Source organism: Oncorhynchus tshawytscha, unplaced genomic scaffold (genome assembly GCF_018296145.1).
Source record: "Oncorhynchus tshawytscha isolate Ot180627B unplaced genomic scaffold, Otsh_v2.0 Un_contig_7804_pilon_pilon, whole genome shotgun sequence".
Lineage (NCBI taxonomy): Eukaryota > Metazoa > Chordata > Actinopteri > Salmoniformes > Salmonidae > Oncorhynchus > Oncorhynchus tshawytscha.
In genome coordinates this window covers 31,006-55,639 of record NW_024608513.1, presented here as the reverse complement: position 1 = coordinate 55,639, position 24,634 = coordinate 31,006, and the positions used below count along the sequence as shown (strand labels likewise).

The 24,634-nt window shown below is 46.7% G+C and overlaps 1 protein-coding gene across 1 annotated transcript in view; it reads left to right on the top strand.

Annotated features, from left to right (window-relative positions):
- The first annotated feature begins 4,805 nt into the window (after nucleotides 1-4,805).
- Nucleotides 4,806-24,634, top strand: part of LOC121843587 (fibronectin-like) — a 35,519-nt gene continuing 15,690 nt past the window's right edge. Inside the window, exons 1-4 of the mRNA XM_042313315.1 lie at nucleotides 4,806-4,886; nucleotides 17,821-17,863; nucleotides 18,054-18,320; nucleotides 21,261-21,527. Coding sequence (XP_042169249.1) covers nucleotides 4,884-4,886; nucleotides 17,821-17,863; nucleotides 18,054-18,320; nucleotides 21,261-21,527 — 580 coding nt within the window. The 5' untranslated portion in view covers nucleotides 4,806-4,883. The remainder of the gene's footprint in view (nucleotides 4,887-17,820; nucleotides 17,864-18,053; nucleotides 18,321-21,260; nucleotides 21,528-24,634) is intronic.

Sequence of the window (24,634 nt, the reverse complement as noted above, 5' to 3'; positions counted from 1 at the left end):
GGAGAAAGGTGTAGAGAGAGATGAGGAGAGGGGAGAAAGGTGTAGAGAGAGAGATGAGGAGAGGGGAGAAAGGTTTAGAGAGAGAGATGAGGAGAGGGGGAGAAAGGTGTAGAGAGAGAGATGAGGAGAGAGGGGAGAAAGGTGTAGAGAGAGAGATGAGGAGAGGGGAGAAAGGTAGAGAGAGAGATGAGGAGAGGGGGAGAAAGGTGTAGAGAGAGATGAGGAGAGGGGGAGAAAGGTGTAGAGAGAGAGATGAGGAGAGGGGAGAAAGGTGTGGAAAGAGAGATGAGGAGAGGGGAGAAAGGTGTAGAGAGAGAGATGAGGAGAGGGGGAGAAAGGTGTAGAGAGAGATGAGGAGAGGGGAGAAAGGGAGAAAGGTGTAGAGAAGATGAGGATGAGAAAGAGAGGAGATGAGAGAAAGGTGAGGAGATAGAGAGGGGGAGAGATGAGGAGAGGGGGGAGAAAGGTGTAGAGAGAGATGATGAGAGAGGGGGAGAAAGGTGTAGAGATGAGAGATGAGGAGAGGGGAGAAAAGGTGTAGAGAGAGAGATGAGGAGAGGGGGAGAAAGGTGTAGAGAGAGAGATGAGGAGAGGGGGAGAAAGGTGTAGAGAGAGAGATGAGGAGAGGGGGGAGAAAGGTGTAGAGAGAGATGAGGAGAGGGGGAGAAAGGTGTAGAGAGAGAGATGAGGAGAGGGGGAGAAAGGTGTAGAGAGAGAGAGGAGAGGGGGAGAAAGGTGTAGAGAGAGAGATGAGGAGAGGGGGAGAAAGGTGTAGAGAGAGAGATGAGGAGAGGGGGAGAAAGGTGTAGAGAGAGAGATGAGGAGAGGGGGAGAAAGGTGTAGAGAGAGAGATGAGGAGAGGGGGAGAAAGGTGTAGAGAAAGAGATGAGAGAGGGGGAGAAAGAGATGAGGAGAGGAGAGGAGAGAGGGGGAGAAAGGTGTAGAGAGAGATGAGGAGAGGGGAGAGAAAGGGAGAAAGGTGTAGAGAGAGAGATGAGGAGAGGGGGAGAAAGGTGTAGAGAGAGAGATGAGGAGAGGGGGAGAAAGGTGTAGAAAGAGAGATGAGGAGAGGGGGAGAAAGGTGTAGAGAGAGAGATGAGGAGAGGGGAGAAAGGTGTAGAGAGAGAGATGAGGAGAGGGGGAGAAAGGTAGAGAGAGAGATGAGGAGAGGGGAGAAAGAGAAGAGAGATGAGGAGAAAAAGGTGTAGAGAGAGAGGAGAGGGGGAGAAAGGTGAGGGAGAAAGGGAGAAAGGTGTAGAGAGAGAGATGAGGAGAGGGGGAGAAAGGTGTAGAGAGAGAGATGAGGAGAGGGGGAGAAAGGTGTAGAGAGAGAGATGAGGAGAGGGGGAGAAAGGTGTAGAGAGAGAGATGAGGAGAGGGGGAGAAAGGTGTAGAGAGAGATGAGGAGAGGGGGAGAAAGGTGTAGAGAGAGAGATGAGGAGAGGGAGAGAAAGGGAGAAAAAGGTGTAGAGAGAGAGATGAGGAGAGGGGAGAAAGGGAGAAAGGTGTAGAGAAGAGAGATGAGGAGAGGGGGAGAAAGGTGAGAAAGGAGGAGAGGGGGAGAAGGTGTAGAGAGAGAGATGAGGAGAGGGGGAGAAAGGTGTAGAGAGAGAGATGAGGAGAGGGGGAGAAAGGTGTAGAAAGAGAGATGAGGAGAGGGGGAGAAAGGTGTAGAGAGAGAGAGGAAAGGGGGAGAAAGGGGTGTGAGAGGGGGAGAAAGGTGTAGAGAGAGGAGAGGAGGAGAAAGGAGAAAGGTGTAGAGAGAGATGAGGAGAGGGGGAAAAGGGAGAAAGGTGTAGAGAGAGAGATGAGGAGAGGGGGAGAAAGGTGAGAGAGAGAGATGAGAGGGGGAGAAAGGGGGAGAAAGGGAGAAAGGTGTAGAGAGAGAGATGAGGAGAGGGAGAAAGGTGTAGAAAGAGAGATGAGGAGAAAGGTGTAGAAAGAGAGATGAGGAGAGGGGGAAAAGGGGGAGAAAGGAGAAGAAAGGTGTAGAAAGAGATGAGGAGAAGGGGAGAAAGGAGAAAGGTGTAGAAAGAGAGATGAGGGGGAGAAAGGTGTAGAGAGGGAGATGAGGAGAGGGGGAGAAAGGAGAAAGGTGTAAGAGTGAGGAGAGAGAAAGGTGTAGAGAGAGATGAGGAGAGGGGGAGAAAGGTGTAGAGAGATGATGAGGAGAGGGGAGAAAGGTGTAGAGAGAGAGATGAGGAGAGGGGGAGAAAGGGAAAGAGAGAGATGAGGAGGGAGAAAGGTGTAGAGAGAGAGATGAGGAGAGGGGGAGAAAGGAGAAAGGTGTAGAGAGAGAGATGAGGAGAGGGGAGGGAGAAAGGTGAGAAAGAGATGAGGAGAGAGAGGTGTAGAGAGAGAGAGGGGGAGAAAGGTGTAGAGAGAGATGAGGAGGAGGGGGAGAAAGGTGTAGAAAGAGAGATGAGGAGAGGGGGAGAAAGGGGAGAGAAAGGTGTAGAGAGAGAGGGAGGGGGAGAAAGGGAGAAAGGTGTAGAGAGAGAGATGAGGAGAGGGGGAGAAAGGTGTAGAAAGAGATGAGGAGGGGGAGGGGAGAAAGGTGTAGAGAGAGAGATGAGGAGAGGGGGAGAAAGGGAGAAAGGTGTAGAAAGAGAGATGAGGAGAGGGGGAGAAAGGTGTAGAGAGAGAGATGAGGAGAGGGGGAGAAAGGGAGAGAGGTGTAGAGAAAGGTGTAGAGAGATGAGGAGAGGGGGAGAAAGGTGTAGAGAGAGATGAGGAGAGGGGGAGAAAGGGAGAATGGTGTAGAGAGAGAGATGAGGAGAGGGGGAGAAAGGTGAGAGAGAGATGAGGAGAGGGGAGAAAAGGTATAGAGAGAGAGATGAGGAGAGAGGGGGGAGAAAGGTGTAGAGAGAGAGATGAGGAAAGGGGAGAAAGGTGTAGAGAGAGAGATGAGGAGAAGGGGAGAAAGGTGTAGAGAGAGATGAGGAGAGGGGGAGAAAGGTGTAGAGAGAGATGAGGAGAGGGGGAGAAAGGTGTAGAGAGAGATGAGGAGAGGGGGAGAAAGGTGTAGAGAGAGAGATGAGGAGAGGGGGAGAAAGGTGTAGAGAGAGATGAGGAAAGGAGAAAGGGGAGAGAGAGAAGGAGGTGAGAGAGAGATGAGAGGGAGAAAGGTGTAGAGAGATGAGATGGGGGAGAGGGTAGAGAGAGATGAGAAGAGGGGGAGAAAGGTGTAGAAGAGAGATGAGGAGAGGGGGAAAGGTGTAGAGAGAGAGATGAGGAGAGGGGGAGAAAGGTGTAGGAGATGAGGAGAAAGGTGTAGAGAGAGAGATGAGGAGAGGGGGAGAAAGGGAGAAAGGTGTAGAAAGAGAGATGAGGAGAGGGGAGAAAGGTGTAGAGAGATGAGGAGAGGGGGAGAAAGGGAGAAAGGTGTAGAAAGAGAGATGAGGAGAGGGGGAGAAAGGTGAGGAGATGAGGAGGGGGAGAAAGGTGGTGTAGAGAGAGAGATGAGGAGAAGGGGAGAAAGGTGTAGAGAGAGATGAGGAGAGGGGGAGAAAGGTATAGAGAGAGAGATGAGGGGGGGAGAAAGGTGTAGAGAGAGAGATGAGGAAAGGGAGAAAGGTGTAGAGAGAGAGATGAGGAGAAGGGGAGAAAGGTGTAGAGAGAGATGAGGAGAGGGGGAGAAAGGTGTAGAGAGAGAGATGAGGAGAGGGGGAGAAAGGTGTAGAGAGAGAGATGAGGAGAGGGGGAGAAAGGTGTAGAGAGAGAGATGAGGAGAGGGGGAGAAAGGTGTAGAGAGAGAGATGAGGAGAGGGGGAGAAAGGTGTAGAGAGAGATGAGGAGAGGGGAGAAAGGTGTAGAAAGAGAGATGAGGAGAGGTGGAGAAAGGTGTAGAAAGAGAGATGAGGAGAGGGGGAGAAAAGTGTAGAAAGAGAGAGATGAGGAGAGGGGGAGAAAGGTGTAGAAAGAGAGATGAGGAGAGGGGGAGAAAGGTGTAGAGAGAGATGAGGAGAAAGGTGTAGAGAGAGAGATGAGGAGAGGGGGAGAAAGGGAGAAAGGTGTAGAGAGAGATGAGGAGAAAGGTGTAGAAAGAGAGAGATGAGGAGAAAGGTGTAGAAAGAGAGATGAGGAGAAAGGTGTAGAAAGAGAGAGATGAGGAGAGGGGGAGAAAGGTGTAGAAAGAGAGATGAGGAGAAAGGTGTAGAAAGAGAGAGATGAGGAGAAAGGTGTAGAAAGAGAGATGAGGAGAAAGGTGTAGAAAGAGAGATGAGGAGAGGGGGAGAAAGGTGTAGAAAGAGAGATGAGGAGAAAGGTGTAGAAAGAGAGAGATGAGGAGAAAGGTGTAGAAAGAGAGATGAGGAGAAAGGTGTAGAAAGAGAGATGAGGAGAAAGGTGTAGAAAGAGCGATGCAGAGAAAAGTGTAGAAAGAGCGATGAGGAGAAAAGTGTAGAAAGAGCGATGAGGAGAAAAGTGTAAGAAAGAGAGATGAGGCTAGGGGAGAAAGGTGTAGAAAGAGCAGTTTGAGAGAAAATAAATTATGTCATTTAATCTCTGTGCCAAATCTATTTTTATCATAAATGCAATGAACATAATGAACTGTGGGTCTCTGTACCTTCTGAAACATTTAAGGACCATCAGCTCCACAAAGTCGTTTGCTTCCACCTGGAGGAAAAAGGGGTGATTACGACTGTCAAGGGGATGACAAAAAGCTAAGAAGAATACTGTTGTTTTCTGGTCTCTGTTTTTGTGTGTTACCAGCATTTAACCACGAGTTGAATACATTTCAACTTGATCCAATATTTTAATGGAGAATAAATATTTAAATACAGTATGCCCATATGCCAAAAGTTCTTTCCGGTAAGAAACTGAAAGTAAATTCGACAACTCTTTTATGTGGCTTCAAGTGCGTCTGCTCGACAGCAAGAGAAATGGTAGGTTCTTATTTTAATTATTTAAGTCAGGTGCACGATAATTTAGGAGTCAATTCTTATTTATCCCAACGAAACGTGAAGATAATAAGCCCGATTTTCAATTTATTTCTAATAAACGGCCGGTAAATACCCAACTAGGCCCAGTATGGCTGGGAGCGCACAGAAGTCTACGAAAGGTGTTCTCTTTTACAAAGCGAGCTGAAGCTGAGATGTATTCGATTAAGCCGATATATTTATCCTAAATATATTTATCCTAAATAATACATTCTTATGTTGAAAGAAACAATAGGCACTCGTGTGTATACAGGTTATTTCTTCCCAACTTTGATAGGCGGTGAAGTCATTGAGTGCGCTTATAGGCCTATTTGAGTTTCATGACATTTTTACAGTGCTGTCCGTATTCCCATACTTACCTAATATGCCTGCTAATTAAACGCATGTGAAAATAGAGAGTTTTGTGAAATTTGGAAAATAATGTAACATTTAAAAATCGAGTGCTTTAAATGCCACGATTTTAATACTAATTTAGGCTTTGGTAGATTAAGCTCCACACTCGAGGAAGTGTACCCAAATGAACGGTGAGCCTAGTATGAATAATGTTACTTACTGCATTCATTGTCACTAAACAGTACGTTCTAAATAGTATGTAGTACGGATTAGTACACTGTCATTTTAGTAATTAGTTGACAATAGATTTCAGACATGGCCTATTACTTCCTGTAGCAGGTGCTCCCATTCAACCCGGACAAAATGGATGTAAAAAAATGTCAAACACTGCCATCTATATTTAAGTTGGGACCATGGAGTTAGAGGACTCCTCTTCGTATCTATGCCATTTATCATCTCTGATATCATGGGCAGCACCGATAAGGCCATCTCCATTTTAAAGTAGTACATTTTCTTCTTCAGCCAGTGAAGTTGGAAGTCCCACCCAGTTGACTACATTAATATGATGGCATCCTCAATGTGATGGCAGGTAGCCTAGTGGTGGGAGTGGTGGGCCAGTAACTGAGGTTGATGGATCAAGCTGACAAGGTAAACATCTGTCGTTCTGCCCCTGAACAAGGCAGTTAACCCACTATTCCTAGGCTGTCATTGTAAATAAGTTGTTCTTAACTGACTTTCCTAGCTAAATAAAGGTTTTAAAAGGGACAGTTTTTTTGGCCACTAGAGGCCTCTATCATGCTCTATGGTTTGGGCAGGTTGGGAAGTTTGGGCTAGAAGGGATACATCTTTGATGTCAATTATACATAAACTGTATCCCATCTAGCCATGACGGGCAGATAGGTGTCTAGTCTTGGCCCTGGTCATTTCTACAATTATTCTGCCCTTGAGTTGCGTTCCCATGCAAAACTAGACAGATAGCTAACAACTAAGTCTTCAATAAAACTCCCAAGGCGTGACTTTTCTTGAATGAATATATTGAAAACGTTTATGTTGTGAAAAAACAAATATGTTTCCAAGGCTGAAGCGTGACAAGAAATAACTACACTGAAAGACCTGCACCGTAGCGTTGTTTGTAGCTGCTTCTATGCGTGCAAAACTAATTCTGTACTTCCTGTTTGCGTCGTCTTTCTAAGTACTAGAAAGCGCCACTAGGGGGCAAATAACACCATTGAATACAATGAAAATCCAATTTAACCATTGTAATAAAATAATCTGTTACCTTCTAACAGGATGGCAGCACACTCCCCGCCTGGCATAATGAAATTGTGCCACTATGAAATAAAACATATCAAGAAACAAATAATGTCCTTTCTATTTTTATCTTTTGTCTCTAGGATGCTTCAGAAAGAAGAACAACAATCTCTGAGATTGGTCTCAGAACCACCTTAGCAGCTCCTTGCTTGACAATTTTTAGTTCTACTTTCCTAACCTTTTTGTCAGTACTGGGAAAGGTTTTTACCACAAGCCCGACTGGCCAGTCATTTCTGTGTGCCTGACTGTCTTTCAATAAGACAACATCTCCCACTTTTACATTTGGCTTTTCTGCAGTCCATTTTCTGCGTCTCTGCAGCGTTGTCAGGTACTCCTGTCTCCACCTTTTCCAAAAGGTGTCAGCGAGACACTGGACTTGCTTCCACTGTTTTCCATGAAGGTCGTTCATGCTGAAGTATCCAGAAGGGGCTGAGGTAGCGCTGGTCTTTTGTGTAAGTAACATTGAGGGTGTTTTTGGTCTTGTAACATGTCGGCGGAGGATAAGCGGCCTCCCACCCTCAGCAACCCATCCTCATCAATCACTGGGTTCAGCTTTTGAGTGTACTTTACTTTGGGAACTCTTTTCCTTTTTCAATGCATTTGAATTCCTCTCTGAAGGCTTCATGTTGCTCACAGTGAATGATTGCTGTTTTGGCTTGTGACAACTCACTTGTACCGCATGGTTTATTACAGTCATGCCAGCCTCTGCAGCTGGTGTTGTCCGCACCTTCATGGAAGGATCTTGCAACATGAATGAGTCGTGCTGTGGCTCGATTGAGAGTTTTCCAGCTTGAGAACCTCTCAAAGCGATGAGAGCCAAGTTGAGCTCCAGAAACTTTAGATGCAAAGACAGTGACGTCTGGTCGAATCTCTGCATCTGTGTGAGGCTCTACAAGGTCAAAATTGATGTTCTCAGGCTTACTCGAGTTTGTTTGGGTCAGGAACGGTGGACCTGAGAACCAACTAGTGTGTTTTAAGAGCGCAGCAAGTATGGGCCTGGTTGCATGGTCTGCTGGATTGCTGTCAGTGTTTATATAGCACCACTGATCTGGATGGGTAGATTTCCTGATGCGAGTTATGCTATTGGCAACATAAACATAGAATCTTTTGGTGACATTGTGGATGTAACCGAGAACTATCTTACTGTCTGTGTAGAACTTGGCTGCATGTATATCAATGTCAATTTCGTCTTTGATCAGTTCATACATCTCAACAGCTAGCAAAGCCGCACACAGTTCTAGGCGTGGGATAGTGTGGGCCAGACGAGGGGCCAATTTTGATTTCCCCATGACAAATCCAACATGGCATTGACCTTCCGAGTCAATAACTCTCAGGTAGGCTACCGCTCCTATGGCTACTGTAGAGGCATCCGAGAAGATGTGTAGCTCTCTTCTTTGAGTGGTAGACAAGTAGACTGGGATGGAGGTCTGCTGAATATTCATATGTTCCAACTCCATCAAAGATTCCTTCCACATTTTCCATTTCTCTTCTTTTTCTGTGGGAAGAGGGGCATCCCACTCACTCTGATCAGAAGAGAGTTCTCTCTGATTAAGGCTTTACCTTGCATTGTTATTGGAGCCACGAACCCAAGGGGGTCATAAAGACTATTCACTGTGGACAGGATGCCTCTCTGCGTAAAAGGCTTCTCATTGTGGGACACCTGGAATGAGAAGCTGTCTGTTTCAGGTTCCAGGAAAGTCCCAGACTCCGTTGAAAGGGGAGAGGATCCACTCCTAGGTCCAGATCTTTTAAGTCTTTCGCACGGTCCTCCATAGGGAAGGCTTCCATAACTGTTTTGCTATTGGATGCAATCTTGTGTAGTTTCATGTTGGACTCCGCCAACATTGCTTGTGTTTTTCTTAGAATGTTGATAGCTTCTTCTGTAGTAGCTATTGATCTCAGACCATCATCGACGTAGAAGTTCCTCACTACATATTGCTTGGGTTCTGACCCATGTTCCTTCTCACCCTGTAGCGCTGCTCGTCTCATGCAGTAGATGGCTACGGCTGGTGAAGGGCTGTTCCCAAATACATGGACTTTCATCCTGTACTCAGTTATGTTTCTATCTGGGTTGTTGTCTTCACACCAGAGAAACCTTAAGTAATCTCTGTGATCCTCACGTACACCAAAACAGTAAAACATTTGTTGCACATCTGCTGTTAGTGCAATGCAATCCTTGCGGAAACGCATTAGGACACCCAAGAGTGTGTTGTTTAAGTCTGGACCACTGAGCAGAACATCGTTAAGTGACACGCCTTGACACTTAGCACTGGAGTCAAATACTACTCGTATTTGTTCAGGCTTTTGTGGATGGTAAACACCAGATATGGGCAGATACCAACGTTCTTCGTCTCCCTCTAGTGGCTGTGAAGGTTCGGCTTGGTCGTTATCCAGCATCTTTTGCATGAAGTCAATAAAATGACGCTTCATGTCAGGCTTTTTGTCTAAAGTCCTGCGAAGTGATGTGAGACGGTTCATGGCCTGCTCCCTGTTATTAGGAAGGCGACGTCTAGTGGGGCGAAAGGGTAGTGGAGCCACCCAGTTGTTTCCATCATCCTGGAAAACCTGTTTGTCCATAATGTCCAAGAAGGCTTTGTCCTCCACTGATGGTGCTGGTTTATCATCGTCTTGTGTTTTGTCGAACACGGAACATCTCAGGCTGTCTGTGTTCACAGTTGTGGTTGGATCTCTCGAGTGCACTGTGGAGGGAGAGATGTGTTTCTGAGCTACGCTGTTGTAGTTCTCTTTTACCTGGATGATGTCAGGGCAAGGGCTCAGATAGGATGTGCGACCATTTTGAAGTATGTTTGTCCTGAACACGTTAACATTGGCTGGTCGGTGAGCCGTTCCCAGACAGACCTCACCTACGATGACCCACCCGAGGTCGAGTCGCTGTGCATAAGGAGTGTCGTGGGGCCCATTGATTTGCTCTCGTACCTTGTGTACCCTTAAGATGTCTCGTCCTAAGAGCAGGAGGATGGGAGCGTCTGGGTCCACAGCTGGAATTCTGTCCATAACTGGTTGCAGATGGGGATGATGATACGCAATGTCGGGGGAGGGAATCTCCATCCTATCGTCTGGCATCATATCACACTCTATCAGAGTAGGGAGAGTGAGCTGCATGTGTCCATCTATAGACTCCACCATGAAGTTGACGGCTCTCCTGCCTGAAGTCTCTGTTACCCCAGAACACGTCTTCATGGTGTATGGAGCAGAGTTGTCATTGATGTTGAAGAGACTGAAAAACTCTGTCTTGGCCAGAGATTTGTTACTCTGTTCATCAAGCACTACATACATTTTGACAGCTTTCTCTCTTTTCCCAGCCGGATAAGCTTTGACTAGGCATATTTTTGAACATGATCTTGGATTGACTGCCTCACCACAGATCTCTGTACACTTTGAGGTGACAGATAGAAGAGCATCGTCACCTTGCTCCCCGCCATGCTCTGTCTCTGCTGTAGCGGTGTCTGTATTTGTAGGGGCTGGGCCTGGATGCAGAGCAGCAAGATGTCTGTCACTGTCGCACTCAGAGCACTTGATTGAAACCTTACAGTCTTTAGCTCTGTGCTGAGTTGACCCACAACATCGGAAACAAATGCCATTGTCTTTGAGATATGATTTGCGCTCATCTAGAGTTTTGTATCTAAACCCACAACACTTTTTAAGAGGATGAGGCTTGTTATGTATTGGGCAGTGACGGTCAGGGTTTTCAACCTTTGTCTTACTGGGTTTGGTTTGGTGGTCTGAGGCCTCAGATGACACATCTGTCTTGTATACAGTCACAGGTGTCTTGCTGCTGTACCTGGCAGGTTTCTCACTTTTCATGGACACCTGGTTAGTTGAGGTGTAGAGGGTGAAGCTGGGGCCATTTCTTATTTTCGCCTGGTTCCTGATGAATCTCGAGAAGAACGAGAATGGTGGGAATGCTACCCGATAGTCCTCCTTATATTTGGATCCCTGTGCTATACATTTTTCTTGTAAACTGAATGAAAGTTTCTCTACAATAGGGTTTACCCCCGAGATGTGTCCAGACAAGCGAGGCCTGGAAGGTACCCTTCTACTTTAGCACACTCCAGTTCGAGAATAATGTCACCTAGTTCTCTTAGTTTGTGATTGTCTTTGTTAGCCAGTTTTGGAAAATCATCAATTTTCTTCAACAGTGCATTCTCGATCACTTCGGGTGTACCATAGCACTCTTCTAGTCGTTGCCAGACCATGTTAAGTCCTGCTGTTGCGTTGAAAATATGGACAGATCTAATTCTGTTTGCTTGCTCAGATGACTCTGCCCCTAGCCACTTGGTAATTAGATCTAACTCTTCCCTTGCTGATAAATTCAAGTCTCTGATCGCATTGAGAAAGGATGCTTTCCATGCCCAATAATTTTCAGGGCGGTCATCAAACTTCAGGAGTCCGGAACTCACCATCTCACGTCGTAGGAGGTACTTGGTGAGGTGTGGTGCCACTTGTGACAGGGAAGTTGTGTGTGTGTGACTGGAAGTGGGCTTGCTTTCCATTTCCACCAGGCTGCTGTTCATTTCTTTTGAACGGAGAGTCTCTGCTCATGTTCTGTTGTTTGCTACTTTCTGGATTATGGCATGTAGCTGGGTCAACACTAAGCTCTTGTTTCTCCACTTCAAATGGAAGTTCAGCAAAGTAGGGCCTAGCATGTTGTTGCACATACTCACATGTACGTTGGACTGGACTTAAGGGCTGTGTCCCTGTGTCTAGTTCTTTGCGAAGCTCTCTGTGTTCTGATCCTACAGCTTCTTCAAAGGCTGCAGCTTCAGCCAACGCAGCAGCAGCTGCTCTCTCAACTTGGAGAACATATAAAGTTGCCTCCAGGTCAGCTTTTTGCTTCAACAAGCTGGCCTCTATTTCTGCCTTTTGTTTCATCACAGAAGCTTCCTTCTCAGCATAAGAGACTTGTGCGCGTGCTGCGTCCGCCTTGGCGCGTGCTTTGATGGCTGCAGAACTCGCCGTTGAGGATCTGCTTGACTGTTTTGATGACCTTGATCTTGTAGATTGAGACTTGGTCCCAATGTGCTGAAGAGGCTCTTCCATCTCTCTCTGTTGAACACCTGGCTCTGGTTGTTGCATCATAGACTGCTGGTCTTCCCTAGGAAGAGAGGCTTTGTTTGCTGATGAACGTAGAAACAAAACCACCGTGTGTGGTTATTCTTGAGCTTGAGCCCGCTGTGATGATGTTTTTTCACTATTCTGCCCTTGAGTTGCGTTCCCATGCAAAACTAGACAGATAGCTAACAACTAAGTCTTCAATAAAACTCCCAAGGCGTGACTTTTCTTGAATGAATATATTGAAAACGTTTATGTTGTGAAAAAACAAATATGTTTCCAAGGCTGAAGCGTGACAAGAAATAACTACACTGAAAGACCTGCACCGTAGCGTTGTTTGTAGCTGCTTCTATGCGTGCAAAACTAATTCTGTACTTCCTGTTTGCGTCGTCTTTCTAAGTACTAGAAAGCGCCACTAGGGGGCAAATAACACAATTGAACACAATGAAAATCCAATTTAACCATTGTAATAAAATAATCTGTTACCTTCTAACAGGATGGCAGCACAACAATGCTTTGCGTTTTCTGTCTCCAGGAAATATCACTTATTTTAGTTTAAAATGTGGATTCCAAAAGGCTTTAAATATATGGCCCGGTGTTCTTAAAAACACAAAAATATGGATCTTGAAAGGGAATCGTATGCATTATGAACACTATTCTTCAGAATATGTAGTTGTTTTTGCCATATCCTGGGGTGATAGTTATCAACTTCCACAAGAAGTTACTTCATTATTTTATAGTCGTAGTTAATTTATTTGTATTATTGTATTAATTATTGTGTTTAAGATGTTCACTGTGTACCTGATATCACTATCCACCCTGCTAGTGTGTTGTAAATCTCCATTAAGAAAACCACCCTTTCCTAAAGTGACACCACATTCAGGAAGTGTCATCACTTCCTTGGTGGGAAAACAATGGTCTAAATCTACATAAATATAAAGACTCAGTTGTATCTATTTTTCATGTTTCATGTTGTTTGTCTGTACACTATGTCCCACTGTATGTCCCACTGTATGTCCCACTCATATCTGTATGTCCCACTGTATGTCCCACTGTATGTCCCACTGTATGTCCCACTGTATGTCCCACTGTATGTCCCTCTGTATGTCCCACTCATATCTGTATGTCCCTCTGTATGTCCCACTCATATCTGTATGTCCCACTCATATCTGTATGTCCCACTGTATGTCCCACTCATATCTGTATGTCCCACTCATATTTGTATGTCCCACTGTATGTCCCACTCATATCTGTATGTCCCACTCATATCTGTATGTCCAACTCATATCTGCATGTCCCACTCATATCTGTATGTCCCACTGTATGTACCACTCATATCTGTATGTCCCACTCATATCTGTATGTCCCACTGTATGTCCCACTGTATGTCCCACTCATATCTGTATGTCCCACTCATATCTGTATGTCCCACTCATATCTGTATGTACCACTCATATCTGTATGTACCACTCATATCTGTATGTCCCACTCATATCTGTATGTCCCACTATGTCCCACTGTATGTACCACTCATATCTGTATGTACCACTCATATCTGTATGTCCCACTCATATCTGTATGTCCCACTGTATGTCCCACTGATATCTGTATGTCCCACTCATATCTGCATGTCCCACTCATATCTGTATGTCCCACTCATATCTGGCCTCCAACTCAATCATCAAGTTTGCAGACGACACTACAGTGGTCGGCTTGATTACCAACAACGACAAGACGGCCTATAGGGAGGAGGTGAGGGCACTCAGAGTGTGGTGTCAGGAAAATAACCTCACACTCAATGTCAACAAAACAAAGGAGATGATCGTGGACTTCAGGAAACAGCAGAGGGAGCATCCCCTATCCACATCAACGGGACAGTAGTGGAGAGGGTGGAAAGTTTTAAGTTCCTCGGCGTACACATCCCGGACAAACTGAAATGATTCACCCACACAGACAGCGTGGTGAAGAAGGTGCAGCAGCGCCTCTTCAACCTCAGGAGGCTGAAGATATTCGGCTTGTCACCAAAAACCCTCACAAACCTTTACAGATGCACAATCGAGAGCATCCTGTCGGGCTGTATCACCGTCTGGTACGACATCTGCTCTGCCCATAACCGTAAGGCTCTCCAGAGGGTAGTGAGGTCTGCACAACGCATCACTGGGGGCAAACTACCTGCCCTCCAGGACACGTACACCACCTGATGTCACAAGATGGCCAAAAAGATCATCAAGGACAACAACCACCCGAGCCACTGCCTGTTCACCCCGCTATCATCCAGAAGGCGAGGTCAGTACAGGTGCATCAAAGCTGGGACCGAGAGACTGAAAAATAGCTTCTATCTCAAGACCATCAGGCTGTTAAACAGCCACCACTAACATTGAGTGGCTGCTGCCAACATACTGACCCAACTCCAGCCACTTTAAACAATGCCCCTTAATATTATGTTTTCATACCCTACATTACTCATCTCATATGTATATACTGTACTCTATACCATCTACTGCATCTTGCCTATGCTGTTCGGCCATCACTCATTCATATATTTATATGTACATATTCTTATTCATTCCTTTACACTTGTGTGTATAAGGTAGTTGTGAAATTGTTCGGTTAGATTACTTGTTAGATATTTCTGCATGGTTGGAACTAGAAGCACAAGCATTTCGCTACCCTCGCATTAACATCTGCTAATCATGTGTATGTGACAGTGAAATACGGAACCATTACGTATTTTGTGAAACGGGTGTCAACCCTAAGTCTAAATATTGCTGTTACACTGCACAACCTTCAATGTTATGTCATAATTCTGTAAAATTCTGGCTAATTAATTACGGTCCTTGTTAGGAAGAAACACCGTTGGCAACGAGCCAGGCGGCCCAAAATGTTGCATATACCCTGACTCTGCTTGCACTGAACGCAAGAGAAGTGACACAATTTCTCTAGTTAATATTGCCTGCTAAAATGCATTTATTTGAACTAAATATGCAGGTTTAAAAATATATACTTCTGTGTATTGATTTTAAAGGCATTGATGTTTATGGTTTGGGTGTTGAATTAGGCTGTGATTCGATGATAAATTAACAGGCAACGCAATGATTATATGCAACACAGGACAAGCTAGTTAAGTACATGGTTGATGTTATTACTAGGTTAACTAGTGATTATGTGAACCAGTGATTTTTTTTTATATATAAGATAAGCTTAATGCTAGCTAGCAACTTACCTTGGCTCATTGCAGCCACAAGGACCCTTTGACGCTGCACTAGCGTAACAGGTGGCCAGCCTGCCACGCAGTTTCCTCATGGATGGCAATGTAATCAGCGTTCAAATAGGTCGATTACCGATTGTTATGAAAACTTGAAATTGGCCCTAATTAAATCGGCCATGCCGATTAATCGGTTGACCTTTGCTATGCATAGATAATAACAGAATAGCAGCAGCGGGGGCAATGCAAATAGTCTGGGTAGCCAATTGATTAGTTGTTCGGGAGTCTTATGGCTTGGGGGCTGTTTAGAAGCCTCTTGGACCTACACTTGGTGCTCCGGTACCGCTTACCATTTGGTAGCAGAGAGAACAGACTAGGTTGGCTGGAGTCTTTGACCATTTTTGACATCGCCTGGTATAGAGGTCCTGGATGGCAGGAAGCTTGGCCCCAGTGATGTACTGGGCCGTACGCACTTCCCTCAGTAGTTCCTTGCGGTCGGAGGCCGAGCAGTTGCCATACCAGGCGGTGATCCAACCAGTCAGGATGCTCTCGATGGTGCAGCTGTAGAACCTTTTGAGGATCTGAGAACCCTTGCCAAATCGTTTCAGTCTCCTGAGGGGGAATAGGTTTTGTTGTGCCCTCTTCACGACTGTCTTGGTGTGTTTGGACCATGTTAGTTTGTCGGTGATGTGGACACCAAGGAACTTGAAGCTTTCAACATGCTCCACTACAGCCCCGTTGATGAGAATTGGGGCGTGTTCGGTCCTCCTTTTTCTGTAGTCCACAATCGTCTCCTTGGTCTTGATCACGTTGTGGGATAGGTTGTTGTCCTGGCACCACACGGCCAGGTCTCTGACCTCCTCCCTATATGCTGTCTTGTCGGTGATCAAGCCTACCACTGTTGTGTCATCGGCAAACTTAATGATGGTGTTGGAGTCTTGCCTGGCCGTACAGTCATGAGTGAACAGGGAGTACAGGAGGGGACTGAGCACGCACCCTTGAGGGGTGTTGAGGAGTGTGTTGAGTGTGTTGAGTGTGTTGTGTTGAGGAGCAGTTTGGCGGATGTGTTGTTACCTACCCTTAACACCTGGGGCGGCCCGTCAGGAAGTCAAGGATCCAGTTGCAAAGGGAGGTGTTTAGTTCCAGGGTCCTTAGCTTAGTGATGAGCTTTGAGGGCACTATGGTGTTGAACGCTGAGCTGTAGTCAATGAATAGCATTCTCACATAGGTGTTCCTTTTGTCCAAGAGGGAAAGGGCAGTGTGGAGTGCAATAAAGATTGCATCATCTGTGGATATGTTAGGGCGGTATGCAAATTGGAGTGGGTGTATGGTTTCTGGGATAATGGTGTTGATGTGAGCCATGACCAGCCTTTCAAAGCATTTCATGGCTACAGGCGTGAGTGCTACGGGTCGGTAGTCATTTTTGGCAGGTTACATTAGTGTTCTTGGGCACAGGGACTATGGTGGTCTGCTTGAAACATGTTGGTATTACAGACTCGGACAGGGAGAGGTTGAACATGTCAGTGAAGACACTTGCCAGTTGGTCAGTGCATACTCAGAGTACACGTCCTAGTAATCCGTCTGGCCCTGCTGCCTTGTGAATGTTGACCTGTTTAAAGGTTTTACTCACATCGGCTGCGGATAGCGTGATCACACAGTCGTCCTGAACAGCTGATGCTCTCATGCATGTTTCAGTGTTACTTGCCTCAAAACGAGCATGGAAGTAATTTAGTTCTTCTGGTAGGCTCGTGTCACTGGGCAGCTCTCGGCTGTGCTTCCCTTTTGTAGTCTGTAATGGATTGTTAGCCCTGCCACATCCGACGAGCGTCGGAGCCGGTGTGGTACGATTCGATCTTAGCCCTGTTTTGATCCGTTGCATGTGTGATGGTTCGTCGGAGGGCATAGCAGGATTTCTTATAAGCTTCCGGGTTAGAGTCCCTCTCCTTGAAAGCGGAAGCTCTACCCTTTAGCTCAGTGCGGATGTTGCCTGTAATCCATGGCTTCTGGTTGGGGTATGTACAAACAGTCACTGTGGGGACGATGTCATCGATGCACTTATTGATTAAGCCAATGACTGATGTGGTGTACTCCTCAATGCCATCTGAAGAATCCTGGAACATATTCCAGTCTGTGCTAGCAAAACAGTCCTGTAGCTTAGCATTTTTTTCACCTGACCACTTTTTTATTGAGTAAATGTGGTCTAGAGTTTTGTTTCCCTCTGGTTGCACATTTAACATGCTGAAATAAATTCTGTAAAACGGATTTAAGTTTCCCTGCATTAAAGTCCCCGGCCACAAGGTGCGCTGCCTCTGGATGAGCGTTTTCCTGTTTGCTTGTCGCGGTATACAGCTCATTGAGTGCGGTCTTAGTGCCAGCATCAGTCTGTGGTGGTATATAGACAGCTTTGAAAAATACAGATAGTGTGGTCTTCAGCTTATCATGAGATACTCTACCTCAGGCGAGCAAAACCTTGAGACTTCCTTAGCTATCGTGCACCCACTTTTGTTTACAAATATACATAGACCGCCACCCCTTGTCTTACCAACACGCCGCTGTTCTAACCTGCTGATACAGTGTATAACCCACCAGCTGTATGTTATTATGTCGTCATTCAGCCACAACTCGGTGAAGGATAAGATATTACAGTTTTTAGTGTCCCGTTGGTAGTTTAATCTTGCTCGTAAGTCATTGATTTTATTTTCCAATGATTTCACGTTAGCCAATAGAACGGATGGCAGTGGGGGATTATTAGATCGCCTACGAATTCTCAGAAGGCAGCCCGACCTCCACCCCTTTTCTTCTCTTCACGCAAATGGCAGGGATTTCCCGGGAAAGCAGTATGTCCTTCACGTCGGGCTCGAAGGACTCTGTTTAAATATCTGTTTTACATTTTTCAACGTAACAATTTCTATGTTTTTAAAGTAATGACTGATTCTTATTTTGTTCCCACACTTTAAGAGTTGTTACGGCGACCAGCACACAATGCTGTCCTCAGATGATGGTAGGTATGGAAGCACAGAATAAACTGACACAAACAAAAGTATTTAATTTAAATCTACATTTAAGAGTATACATTTGCTAAGATATCAAGTGTTGTCCCGTAACTGCTGGGATGAATAATACACGTTTGTTTATATAATTTTATTTTCAATCAAGTCTGGTTTCACTCTCTCTCATTATTTCTTCACCAGTGCTGCCCCCTCCTGGTGACTTCCAGGTCCTGTTGCTGACATTAGATTCTGTGTCTCTGAGCTGGAGTTCTCCTCAGGGGCTGACAGGACCACAGACATTCAGAGTGACCTGGGGGTGTGACGGTGAAACAAGCTCAACAAGAGTGAAAGATGTGTATCATCTTGAAATAAGCAGTCTCAAACCTGGTGAAAAGTACCAGTTCAGTGTGGCTACAGAGGGAGAAGATGGAAGACAAAGCAGATGGGTCTCAGCATCCCTATCCACAGGTACAGTAGGTCTCAGCATCCCTATCCACAGGTACAGTAGGTCTCAGCATCCCTATCCACAGGTACAGTAGGTCTCAGCATCCCTATCCACAGGTACAGTAGGTCTCAGCCTCCCTATCCACAGGTACAGTAGGTCTCAGCCTCCCTATCCACAGGTACAGTAGGTCTCAGCATCCCTATCCACAGGTACAGTAGGTCTCAGCATCCCTATCCACAGGTACAGTAGGTCTCAGTATCCCTATCCACAGGTACAGTAGGTCTCAGCATCCCTATCCACAGGTACAGTAGGTCTCAGCATCCCTATCCACAGGTACAGTAGGTCTCAGCATCCCTATCCACAGGTACAGTAGGTCTCAGCATCCCTATCCACAGGTACAGTAGGTCTCAGTATCCCTATCCACAGGTACAGTAGGTCTCAGCATCACTATCTACAGGTACAGTAGGTCTCAGCATCCCTATCCACAGGTACAGTAGGTCTCAGCATCCCTATCCACAGGTACAGTAGGTCTCAGCATCCCTATCCACAGGTACAGTAGGTCTCAGCATCCCTATCCACAGGTACAGTAGGTCTCAGCATCCCTATCCACAGGTACAGTAGGTCTCAGCATCCCTATCCACAGGTACAGTAGGTCTCAGCATCCCTATCCACAGGTACAGTAGGTCTCAGCATCCCTATCCACAGGTACAGTAGGTCTCAGCGTCCCTATCCACAGGTACAGTAGGTCTGTGTCCCTATCCACAGGTACAGTAGGTCTCAGCCTCCCTATCCACAGGTACAGTAGGTCTCAGCCTCCCTATCCACAGGTACAGTAGGTCTCAGCCTCCCTATCCACAGGTACAGTAGGTCTCAGCCTCCCTATCCACAGGTACAGTAGGTCTCAGCCTCCCTATCCACAGGTACAGTAGGTCTCAGCATCCCTATCCACAGGTACAGTAGGTCTCAGCATCCCTATCCACAGGTACAGTAGGTCTCAGCATCCCTATCCACAGGTACAGTAGGTCTCAGCATCCCTATCCACAGGTACAGTAGGTCTCAGCATCCCTATCCACAGGTACAGTAGGTCTCAGTATCCCTATTCACAGGTACAGTAGGTCTCAGCATCCCTATCCACAGGTACAGTAGGTCTCAGCATCCCTATCCACAGGTACAGTAGGTCTCAGCATCCCTATCCACAGGTACAGTAGGTCTCAGCATCCCTATCCACAGGTACAGTAGGTCTCAGCATCCCTATCCACAGGTACAGTAGGTCTCAGCATCCCTATCCACAGGTACAGTAGGTCTCAGCATCCCTATCCACAGGTACAGTAGGTCTCAGCATCACTATCTACAGGTACAGTAGGTCTCAGCATCCCTATCCACAGGTACAGTAGGTCTCAGCATCCCTATCCACAGGTACAGTAGGTCTCAGCATCCCTATCCACAGGTACAGTAGGTCTCAGCATCCCTATCCACAGGTACAGTAGGTCTCAGCATCCCTATCCACAGGTACAGTAGGTCTCAGCATCCCTATCCACAGGTACAGTAGGTCTCAGCCTCCCTATCCACAGGTACAGTAGGCCTCAGCATCCCTATCCACAGGTACAGTAGGTCTCAGCATCCCTATCCACAGGTACAGTAGGTCTCAGCATCCCTATCCACAGGTACAGTAGGTCTCAGCATCCCTATCCACAGGTACAGTAGGTCTCAGCCTCCCTATCCACAGGTACAGTAGGCCTCAGCATCCCTATCCACAGGTACAGTAGGTCTCAGCATCCCTATCCACAGGTACAGTAGGTCTCAGCATCCCTATCCACAGGTAAAGTAGGTCTCAGCATCCCTATCCACAGGTACAGTAGGTCTCAGCCTCCCTATCCACAGGTACAGTAGGTCTCAGCCTCCCTATCCACAGGTACAGTAGGTCTCAGCATCCCTATCCACAGGTACAGTAGGTCTCAGTATCCCTATCTACAGGTACAGTAGGTCTCAGCATCCCTATCCACAGATACAGTAGGTCTCAGCATCCCTATCCACAGGTACAGTAGGTCTCAGCATCCCTATCCACAGGTACAGTAGGTCTCAGCATCCCTATCCACAGGTACAGTAGGTCTCAGCATCCCTATCCACAGGTACAGTAGGTCTCAGCATCCCTATCCACAGGTACAGTAGGTCTCAGCATCCCTATCCACAGGTACAGTAGGTCTCAGCATCCCTATCCACAGGTACAGTAGGTCTCAGCATCACTATCTACAGGTACAGTAGGTCTCAGCATCCCTATCCACAGGTACAGTAGGTCTCAGCATCCCTATCCACAGGTACAGTAGGTCTCAGCATCCCTATCCACAGGTACAGTAGGTCTCAGCATCCCTATCCACAGGTACAGTAGGTCTCAGCATCCCTATTCACAGGTACAGTAGGTCTCAGCATCCCTATCCACAGGTACAGTAGGTCTCAGCGTCCCTATCCACAGGTACAGTAGGTCTCAGCGTCCCTATCCACAGGTACAGTAGGTCTCAGTGTCCCTATCCACAGGTACAGTAGGTCTCAGTATCCCTATCCACAGGTACAGTAGGTCTCAGTATCCCTATCCACAGGTACTGTAGGTCTCAGTATCCCTATCCACAGGTACAGTAGGTCTCAGCATCCCTATCCACAGGTACAGTAGGTCTCAGCATCCCTATCCACAGGTACAGTAGGTCTCAGCATCCCTATCCACAGGTACAGTAGGTCTCAGCATCCCTATCCACAGGTACAGTAGGTCTCAGTATCCCTATCCACAGGTACAGTAGGTCTCAGCATCCCTATCCACAGGTACAGTAGGTCTCAGCATCCCTATCCACAGGTACAGTAGGTCTCAGCATCCCTATCCACAGGTACAGTAGGTTAACTTGTGTTTTTATTCAGACTACATATTGAATTCATTCCATGAGACATTTTTGGACAACTCTTGGTTTTTGTTCCAGTTGTCCCACCTAGAGATTTAAAGATAGACCATTTGGAAGAGACCTCCTTCACTCTCCACTGGTCCAAGGCTGAAGGGATGGAGAAAGTCCCACAGCGCTTCCTCATATCCTACTGCATACCAGGAACAGACCCTCTCGCAGCCGTTACTGACGACTGCCACAAAACCTTCTCCAACCTGCATCCTGGCACCGAGTACACTGTTAGTGTTGCAACTGTGCTGAGCAATGGGGAACAGAGTGAACCTGTCTCTACAACAGTCTGCACTAGTAAGTAAGATCTTCCCCCAATTACAGCTCATTGTCTCTTTACCAGTAACTACAACAATTGTGTTACATTACAAATACATGTTTTGTTCATTTTGTTCAGTTTCTAGCTTATTTCTTCCCACATCAAAAGCCCTGGATTTATTCTACTTTTCCACCCGTAAGGCTATAAACATTTGATTAAATGTTTAAGGGATTCAATTTTCTTTAAAAAAGAGGTGGGTTAAAATTTAAGGTAGACTAGTTGTGGATGTTGTTTCATAGTCAAACACAACGAAATGAACAGCCCTTTCTAAGGTGATGATTAATTCAAAACCCACATGAGAATAAGAGCTTATGTATAGGCCCAAGCCCCCAAAAGTAAAACTGAATTAAAATAATGATTGTGCCACCATACAATACATAGCCTGCACGGCAGAAAAACGTAAAAAATAAATAAAATGTCAAAATGTCTTTGGTACATAGCCTCTAGATCCCTTTTCACCCTCGACCCTTGGCGGCAGTAAGAAAGCCCTCTCCATCTGCACCCATTCAGCATAGCCTAGATTTAAGTTTTTATTACTTCTAAACAAAGCAACTTTTTGGGGTTCTCATACACTCACAATTATGATTACAAAGACTGTGTCGTCATCGTCGCACCCCTCTCCTTCTCAGTGGCTGATGTAAGACATTTAAACGTGTTAACCCTCGCAAGGCTGCTGGCCCAGACGGCATCTCTAGCCACGTCTTCAGAACATGCGCAGACCAGCTGGCTGGTGTGTTTACAGACATTTTCAATCGCTCCCTATCCCAGTCTGCTGTCCCCACATGCTTCAAGATGGCTACCATTGTTCCTGTACCCAAGAAGGCAAAGATAACTGAACTAAATGACTACTGAACGTAGCACTCACTTCTGTCATCATGAAGTGCTTTGAGAAACTAGTCAAGGATCATATCACCGCCACCCTAGACCCACTTCAGTTTGCATACCACCCACAGATGACGCAATCGCCATCACACTGCACACTGCCCTATCCCATCTGGACAAAAAGAATACCTATGTAAGAATGCTGTTCATTGACTATAGCTCAGTCTTCAAAACCATAGTACCCTCCAAACTCATCATTAAGCTTGAGACCCTGGGTCTCAACCCCGCCCTGTGCAACTGGGTCCTGGACTTCCTGATGGGCCGCCCCCAGGTGGTGAATGTAGGAAACATCTCCACTTCGCTGACCCTCAACACTGGGGCCCCACAAGGGTGCGTGCTCAACCCTCTCATGTACTCACAGTTCACCCATGACTGCGTGGCCATGCACGCCTCCAACTCAATCATCAAGTTTGCAGACGACACATCAGTAGTGTGCTTGATCACCAACAATGACGAGACAGCTGACAGGAGGAGGTCAGGGCACTCAGTGTGGTGTCAGGAAAATAACCTCTCACTCAAGGAAGACAAAGGAGATGATCTTGGACTTCAAGAAACAGCAGAGAGAGCATCCCCCTATCTACATTGTAGGGACAGTAGTGGAGAAGGTAGAACGTTTTAAGTTCCAGGGCGTACACATCATAGACAAACTAAAATGGTCCACCCACACAGACAGTGTGGTGAAGAAGGCGCAACAGCGCCTCTTCAACCTCAGGAAGCTGAAGAATTTCATTCAAAACCAAGACAAACTTTTACAGGTGCACAATTGAGAGCATCCTGTCAGGCTGTATCACAGCCTGGTACAGCAACCGCACCGCCCTCAACCGCAGGGCTCTCTAGAGGGTGGCGAGGTCTACACAGCGCATCACTGGGGGCAAACTACCTGCCCTCCATGACACCTACAGCACCCGATGTCACAGGAAGGCCAAAAAGATCATCAAGTACAACAACCACCCGAGCCACTGTCTCTTCACCCCGTTATCATACAGAAGGCGAGGTCAGTACAGGTGTATCAAAGCTGGGACCAAGAGATTGAGAATCAGCTTCTATCTCAAGGCCATCAGACTGCTAAACAGCCATCACTAACTCATAGAGGCTGCTGCACACATTGAGACCCAATCACTGGACACTCTAATAAATGGATCACTAGTCACTTTAAACAATGCCACTTTAAATAACGCCACTTTAATAATGTTTACATATCTTACATTACTCATATCACATGTATATACTGTATTTTATACCATCTACTGCACCTTGCATATGCCACTCAGCCATCGCACATTCATATACTTATATGTAAATATTCTCATTCATCCCTTTAGATAGACTGGTGTTCGTATTATTCCATGTTGTTTCACGAGGTTTATTTGTTTGTACATATTGTGACTGTTTGCGCGTTTTGCACCCTTGCCACTTGGCTGGAGGTTTTGACACAGTGGCGTCCGTCTGTTGGTTTCTCCTGCCTCAATAAAGTGTGCGTCTGTTCACAACTCTCTGCTCTCCTGCACCTGACTCCTCTACCAGTACACACACCCTTGACAGAATATCACGGGAAGGCAGCAAGGTGCCAGGGTTATGATGGGAAGGCAGCAAGGTGCCAGGGTATGATGGGACGGCAGCAAGGTGCCAGGGGTATGATGGGAAGGCAGCAAGGTGCCAGGGTATGATGGGACGGCAGCAAGGTGCCAGGGGTATGATGGGAAGGCAGCAAGGTGCCAGGGTTATGATGGGAAGGCAGCAAGGTGCCAGGGTTATGATGGGAAGGCAGCAAGGTGCCAGGGTTATGATGGGAAGGCAGCAAGGTGCCAGGGTTATGATGGGAAGGCAGCAAGGTGCCAGGGTTATGATGGGAAGGCAGCAAGGTGCCAGGGTATGATGGGACGGCAGCAAGGTGCCAGGGGTATGATGGGAAGGCAGCAAGGTGCCAGGGTATGATGGGACGGCAGCAAGGTGCCAGGGGTATGATGGGACGGCAGCAAGGTGCCAGGGTTGTGATGGGACGGCAGCAAGGCCCAGGGGTATGATGGGACGGCAGCAAGGTGCCAGGGGTGTGATGGGACGGCAGCAAGGTGCCAGGGGTATGATGGGACGGCAGCAAGGTGCCAAGGGTATGATGGGACGGCAGCAAGGTGCCAGGGGTTCCTATTACAGCTGGACCTATACCTGGCCACCGTTCACCCAGCTCCCTCGGGAAGGGAGAGGG